The 8,160-nt window shown below is 29.4% G+C and overlaps 1 protein-coding gene across 1 annotated transcript in view; it reads right to left on the bottom strand.

Annotated features, from left to right (window-relative positions):
* The window catches only part of LOC108687868 (transient receptor potential cation channel trpm), a 20,586-nt gene that overhangs the window by 10,078 nt on the left and 2,348 nt on the right, over positions 1–8,160 (bottom strand). Inside the window, exons 4-15 of the mRNA XM_018193884.1 lie at positions 5,792–5,978; positions 5,473–5,686; positions 5,235–5,394; positions 5,011–5,147; positions 4,790–4,946; positions 4,559–4,712; positions 4,159–4,467; positions 3,044–3,578; positions 2,737–2,948; positions 2,484–2,651; positions 560–769; positions 51–400 (exon numbers count right to left, since the gene is read on the bottom strand). Of these exons, the coding sequence (XP_018049373.1) occupies positions 51–400; positions 560–769; positions 2,484–2,651; positions 2,737–2,948; positions 3,044–3,578; positions 4,159–4,467; positions 4,559–4,712; positions 4,790–4,946; positions 5,011–5,147; positions 5,235–5,394; positions 5,473–5,686; positions 5,792–5,978 (2,793 nt within the window). The remainder of the gene's footprint in view (positions 1–50; positions 401–559; positions 770–2,483; positions 2,652–2,736; positions 2,949–3,043; positions 3,579–4,158; positions 4,468–4,558; positions 4,713–4,789; positions 4,947–5,010; positions 5,148–5,234; positions 5,395–5,472; positions 5,687–5,791; positions 5,979–8,160) is intronic.

The following is an 8,160-nucleotide window of genomic DNA, read 5'->3' as shown; positions in this document are numbered from 1 at the left end:
CATTTTGTATAAAAAAATCAAATTATTTTTAGTTTAATATTTCAAACATACCAAAATATTTGTTGACACCAAGGATGTTGAGTATACGTAAATACCAATAGATACAATCAACACAATATATGACGCGACCTACATCTAACGTCGAATATCGTAAACGTAATGCTAGTCCGATTTGAAAAAATATAATAGCAGCGGCATCGCAGGGGTTCCACATATTCCATGCCCACACGCTAAACTTATGTGAAAGCATCGCAGGTTCCGAGGTTGCTATTTCTCGTATTTTTTCACATCCAAGAGTACAGATATATGCAATAGCATACATTTCGGCTAATGATGGATGATCATCCATATGCATCAAAATGCAGTATGAGAAAAAAAGCAAAAAAATAATATATGCAATCTATAAAAGAAGTATTTTTATTTTACATATTGTTTTATTACAACCGTTTATATTAATAAACATAAATATTTCAATAAATAAATATACAAATACACATCATCCACATATAAACATTAAGACAATAAATACATATAAATACATATAAATATTCTTACTTACAGCGTTTGCCCAAAATTTTGTTATTGGAGCAGTATAAAACTCATATAATTTCTTCCTCAATTTTAATGGTCTGGTTGTTTTATTATCATAATATTCAGATCGAAGACCGTAAGCGCGATGTATTTCATCATCAATGTCCGTTAGTACTTTTCCATTTTCTTGAACAATCGTCTCTTTGATTATTGTATTGTGCTCATTGCTAATTAAAGCCTACAGAAAAACATAAATAACTTAGAACTATTCAAATTAACTGTTCATATACTGAAAATATTCTTATTAAATATTATTAAATAGTGCATGATTAAATAAATATTGATTCAATTTGAAATGTTTGGCGAAAAAAGGAAGAAAGAAATTTAATTCAATTTTACAACAATTCACGAGAACATGACAAATAATAGAAATAAGATAAAGTTGGATAGAATAATAATTATCAAATGTTTATGATGAATGTTTACACATTTTATAAAACATGAAATTGATCAATATTTTGGTCTAAAAATTAACATTGGTATAAATGAAATCAAGGATTTAATCTTCAATTTATATATACTAATAAACAAATATTACCTTATATGTATATATATATATACTTTCCTAATTTATTATAGTATACCCACCGAAATTCCGGATCATCTGAATGATACAAGATGTAGGAAATTTATAAAGATATAAAGGGATTATACAATACTGTTTGTTCAAAAGCTATAAACAAAATTCAAAAAGTAATGTCTTATTTCTATATTAAAAATTATCCTATATCCTTCCTGGGGGCGTTCGATTTTCCACACGAAGAGAGGTCCACTTTATCTCTTCCCTCCCCCCTTCCCTACTTAAGGGTACATTACTTTTTGTGCAAAACGAGATCCATAAGTTGTGATAGAGCAAAAGTGAGACTTCTAATCCCCCGCAGAAGTTATCACAGGATCTATGATCCAAAATCATCGCATAGTACTATAATTCTTTTCTTGAGAAAAACCAAGCAGAATAATATAAAGAAGAAGAAGAACAAGGTTCATCCTCTCTATCCAAAAGCGCACAACTTTTCACACGAAACGAGATCTATCCCTATCATTCTCCTTCCCCCCTTCTCTCTGCCAAGAGAAGTAATGATTTTCCATATAGATGGATTTTGTTTCGCCTGAAAAATCCTACATCCCTAGGCAAGTGGAAATCAAATATCACTAGACAATGAGAGAGTGGTGAGTTGGACTTCGCTTCGCATGGAAAGTCATTACGTAAGCAGGAAAGAATGTGAAATAGTCCTGAATATTGTATGTGACAAAAATAAAATATTATTTTTTAAAATAATATTTTATTTTTTCTTGTTAATCTTTTCTTGTTAATAACTTTTTAATGAATAAGAGAGATTTGAGTAATAGCTCAAACCTGTTAGAGGTCACTCAAGGTCATGACTTTGACAACATATGTTAAAATCATCTGGATTTGCTCCTCTTTTTATGTATTTTTACTTTTTTTGCATTAAAACTATTTGTAATTTGCTTTGTAATTTTTAGGTACTTAAAATGTTTTGTATATTAAAAAAATTTCTATCATTATTGTAACGTTATTTAATAGGTTGTCAAATTGCCTCACGTTTATCTCACTAAATATAATCTTCATTAAACATAATATTTGCAGCGAATTTTGCGGTAAATTATAATAAAATATTTTCTCCGTATATTTAAGATTTACATAATCTCAACTAACTGTACAGTGGATATATCAAATTATATAATATTATTTCACAGTAATCTCATTAATGTAATTAATACAATTTATTTCGTAATTTTTTAAGTATTTAATGTTAATAAGTTACTGCAATTTCATGAAAAATTTTGTGTAATCAAAACATAACTAAGAGCATCTGGAATTTTTATGACTAAATCATCATACTGTAGTTTCTAAGATTCGAAATAATTACCTCGATATCTGGTCCTGTTGGTACATTGTGTTCGGAATCACTATCTTCTTTCTCATCTTCTAAAGCTATCAGATGTTCTTCCTGCGTTTGGGGCATTAGTTGTAATTCTTCTCTACTTTTAAACTCCAGTCGAGTTATATATAGAGGACAAAATAATCCCATAACCACCTAAGAATATTTTAAATACATGCATACTTTAGATATTAAATTCGATTATTTAATAGAAAGATTAGTTACAAAAGATTAATTTAACCTTTAAATTAGTATTTTTACGTGTACGAAGGCCACCCATCCATAAATCGGCCAAGATAATTTGACTGCAAGGATGTGCTAATAATGGCCGATGATTTGCTGTAACCGCGAGTGATAAGCATGTTTGCCCTGACCAATTTTGAAGTTCGGAAGTTAACAGTTGCTGCGTCTGATCGTCGTCTTGTCGATAGCAATAATCCAATAATTCGACCGCTAATATTTGAAAAAAAAAAAACATACAATTTACAGTTAATTATGTAATATATTTCATATCTACAATTAATCATTCATTTCGTATTTATGCATACCAATGTTTTCAAATTCTTTGCCATAACCGCGCAATTCATCGTAAACTTCAGTTTCCAAATCATCCTCAGCCGCTTCATGTGCCATCGCCTTATATAGTTTTAACGCGACAAGCGCTTTAGCTAATGCCTCTTCTCCGTGTTGCCACATCAACAAAGCCATTTGTTGCCGCTTCGTTAACACGGCCCAAATAAGCAACTCGTTAAAAGGATAATCAAAGAGAGGGGTATCACGATTAGCCGGTAAAGTCTCGGCAAGTAAACTCATGGTCAAATTGTCAGACTTTCCATAACGCGTATTACAGTTCGGAGCACAGCTGTTTCGATGCATATGCTGCTGATGGCCACCGCCAGATCTCTTCATCACCTTCGTATAAATCATGCGGAATCTTCGCCGTGTATACTGTGCGCGATATGCTCCACCCATTAACTTGTTAATTACGAGACCAATGTCATGCAGTGTATACATGTAACCCCGTGGGATATTCGGCCGTACATCACGCAAGATGTAACCCAATGTATTTGATGGGCCTTCTTTCTAATTAATTAAAACAAAAAAAAAAACGAAATATATAATATATAAATGCTCCACGTATGTTAAAAAATTATAGTAATTCAATTTTTCATTAACTAAAAGGACTTCTCCAAAACCAATTTGACTTTTCTTGAAATATATTGTTATTAAATAAAAATCTTAATACTAATTGTAAAATATATAAAAAAATTATGAAAGTTTTGTCTAAAACATTTTTAAATATACCTTATCATTTCAACGATAATTGTTTAGAATCAAATATACGCATAATTATTTTTGAAAGATTATTTTAGCCTTTAAACTTCAAAATAGACACGTATAAAAAAATCCGTGTCTCTTAAATTTTTGTGTTTAACAATATATTTCAAGGAGAATTAAAGATTCTAGACAGCATATGATTTTTCAATAATTTCCTTCAAGGCCTTCATACGCACACATACACATATAAATAAATATGAAAAAATATATAAATTTATAATAATTAAAAACTAACATTATTTATTATATCAAGCGACATACTTCATAGTCAGATCCATCTTTAAATTGTTTACTAAGAAAAATGTCGCTACAAAAATAAAACTACCGTATTATATAGCTCCTCAAGACGAGGTATTGATAAAAATTTCCGCATGGATACTCCATTTTCCAGTAGAAGTTTCACAAAGTCTATTCTGTCGTGCTGAAGTGCTTGCATCATAGCTTGTTCTAAAGCACCGGGTGGCCATTTTTGACCATAGACAAAGATTTCACTTCGAGCAATATCCACGCGATTCCATATTAAAGAAAGGGATAATTGTTCAGCTGGAGATAATTGTTTCGATTTAAATAAAGCTGTCAGTATTGTTTGATCGAGCTCTTGCGGCCTATCTTGCGATATTCTAAACACAGTGATCTATAAAAATATAATTTTCACTTAAAATTAGAGAATTTTCAGTCTAACATGAGATATAAAGCTAAATTTTATTTTTAGAAAATGTTGATACCAAATGTTTTTTTCGTGTACACTGCAAAAGTTCTGAACATAGCTGACTTGCTTGTTCGGCAGAAACTTGAAAAGTACGTTTAATAGTTTCTAAAACTTGTTCCTTAACTCCCTCCAATGGTCCTTCTCCATCACCAGTTTGTCCATCTCTCCATCTATGTAAAAAGTATACTTTTTAAATATATATGATCATATATCATTTAAAAATATGTATAACATGCGAGCTCATTACCTGTGCATAAAAGCAATTAAATCAGCTGCGCGTCCTGAACCATCGCAAACTACTACGGGTACAGGTGGATCATCCGTCACATACTCTAAAACCGCACGGATTGTATTCGTTCCACCTTCGATAACTAATGCAACTACTGGTATGCTACTGTGTGTATCTAAAAGCATCAATAAATTAGAGCTCCTCGAATTATAAAATTTTAATTCATATAAATCACTTACATGGTTGCAATTTCAGATTTGAAATATATTTTTCTAATCTTCTGCGGAGAACAATTTCTGCACCATATCGACCACCAGTACCATTATCTACTAGTAAAAAGTAAGCATGTCGATTGTTTAATACTGTATATTTAGTCCTGCAAATATAAAGAAATTATGAAAAAAATCATACAAATACACTTTACAAAATCCCATCAATAATATCTTTACATTGTAAATCTTACCATGGTGAAGAAACACAATCATATGATACTTCTCCACCGCGACCAATTAATTCGTGACTTTTATCCAAAATTCCCCAAGGAGCAATACCTATGCTTACTACGCGACCTTGTCGTTGAGAACGTTCTAACAATAATGCATCACCGACTTGTCGTGTAACACCTACAAGAAATTAACACATTAAAAAATTGAAATTATCAAAACTATTACTAGATATAATTTTCATGAATAGAAATGAACCTGTGTTTGTTCCCCCTGTAAAGATCCACGCTCCTGTTGTTTTAGCGGCTTTCAATAAGCCTTTACGTAAAACTTTCTTCAAGTTCGGTTGGAGCTCGAAATTTGATCGACCACCATGTACTGTAATTAATAATTTGGGCAATCCTAAATTCCATTCTCGACATAATAGCTGTACAATCGGTTCCGGTCGTGTATCATGAGCTAATCTTACATACTACAAGAAATATATGCAATATCAATTCCCCACTTATGATATAATAATTATAATTATAAAAACGTTATCATAATATTAATAATATAAAAAGCATTGAATATATACTTGTGCTTTTGTAGGATGCGGACCACCCTGAAATTCTATGGTACCATATGCATCAGTGGGAAAGGGACGAGTATTTTTTCCCGGAGACCATTGCTCATAATCTTTTTCCCTATTTTCACTAAGATTGTAACTTTGCACATCAGCCCCAGTTCCGCAATGATGAGTATATGAATAGCCACAGCAACATCTATAACAATAAAACAAATTATATTATGTATGAAAACATTTATTATATCTTTATTTTATTATATCTTTATTTTTTTTTCACTTGAAGTTTAATATTTTACTTAAGTTTATTATTTAAACATATACGTAATAAGTAATTTATTATTTAAGTTTAATATCTTATTTATAAACATGTGCGTATAATGTGTGTGTGTGTGTGTGTGTGTGTGTGTGTGTGTGTGTGTGTGTGTGTGTGTGTGTGTGTGTGTAAGCATGCGCACGCGCGCCGTATGCAATAATACAATACAATATTGATTTTAAAGGCATTATTTATATTTATTTATGCATAAATAATTTATTTTCCTGAGTATGAATAAATCCTTTTTTAAATTGATATAACATTAATATTTTAAATTAAATAATGCTTCTAAAATCAATTTTATATTGTATTATTCCAACGTCTTTAAAATTGCGTTTCAAGTTCGATAATAGTTGGTAGTTTGTAAAATTATGGAATGAATTTAAAAATTTACATAAAAATATTATTAGGCAATATTACTACGATATTATTAGCTATCACGATCCAACGTATAGGATGCTTCTCGATTATAATTTGGTTTGTTGTGTATTCTATATATTAAAAACGCTATAAATTAAATTTAAAAAAAAGTACTAAGTATTTAAATAATTCATTGCTTATACGTATTAATTATGAGTAAGAATTGTGTACATCGATTCACTCTCTTTATAAATTTTAATGTCATACACATGTGTTTGGATATAAATGCATCAGGGATAAATAGATATTTTAACATGTTTCATCCCAAGATTTCATTACGCTGCTAAATTTCTAAATCTAAATGTATGTTGTTTTTAATAATAGAGGTTCTAAATTTCTAAAATTCAGGTCAACAAAAATAAATGACTATTGAAAAAAAATGCCATTATAACGAAAAAATATGATTAAAGAAAAATATACTGAATGAAATATATAAATTTTAATTATCTTATTAAAATTGTTCTGACCATTTTAATTTAACTTCATAATTTGAAGTAAAAAATATATTTAATAAAATATGTATCTTAATTGCAACAAAGTTTAATTAAAGTGAATTAAATTTCATATTAAACTATATGAAAATTAAAACAGAAAATAAACTTGACATTGTAAAATGTCCAATTTTTTTCTACATTTAAAAAAAGAATAATTACATTTCTTTTAACTTAATGAATGATGCATGGCCTAGTATATAATTTGCAATAAGACTAATAAGAAAATCAGTATTTGATTGTAAATATTAGCTAGACTATTTAACAAATTATAACAATTGTTTCAAATACAAATTTTTTAAAAGAAAATTGAACAAAGTTCAAAATTCCAGACTATTTTATATTTTTCCTTGATTTTTCCAGGTTTTCCATGATTAATTTAAATTTCAATGATTTTTCTCAATTTTCCAGATTGATGGCAACTCTGTGCCGATATTCATTATACATAATGCATGTACAAATAGATTAGATATAAAAGCAAGAATAATTTTTTAATAAAAATATCATATGATATCTTGTTGATAAAGTGCTGAGAGAGCCCTCATGAAGCATCTTTACCACTTGACACACATTATGCCTAAGTGCGCGAAATATTAGTTTTGTGATTAGTGATTAGAACTTTAATCACTATTAATTTAATCATTATTAATTCATTTTTTAGTTAAAAACTATTATAGCCTTGACATTTTTATATTAGAGTTTCATCTCTAAATTACCTCAAGAATACAATGATATCCCTCTCTATTATACACCTTTTATTTGGAATGTTCTTTAATAAAATTGCATATTTTCGAATATTTTATCCTTAAGATTGAAATTAATCACCCTGTATATACAGAGTGTGTCATCTTAATTGATATATCAGAGACTTCTTCCTATTTCCATATACCAAGAATAAAATGTGTGGTTTGAAGTTTAACAGGATGTAACGATGGAGGCGTTCGAAAATCTGATGTTTGAGGTGCCTACAGAAAGATGGACAAAATGCTTTGACGATTGGTTTCATGGAATAAAACAGTGCATTCGTTGCAAAGGAGAGAATTTTTTAAAATAAGCCAATTTAAAAATTATATTTTTGTATGATTTTGCGGAATTTTTCGGAGCAACTTACGTACATACATATATGTACATGTATATATATATATATATATATA

Source organism: Atta colombica, unplaced genomic scaffold (genome assembly GCF_001594045.1).
Source record: "Atta colombica isolate Treedump-2 unplaced genomic scaffold, Acol1.0 scaffold219, whole genome shotgun sequence".
In the NCBI taxonomy this organism is placed as follows: domain Eukaryota; kingdom Metazoa; phylum Arthropoda; class Insecta; order Hymenoptera; family Formicidae; genus Atta; species Atta colombica.
Note: the sequence above shows the minus strand (reverse complement) of the source record. Positions and strands in the feature narration are given on the sequence as shown.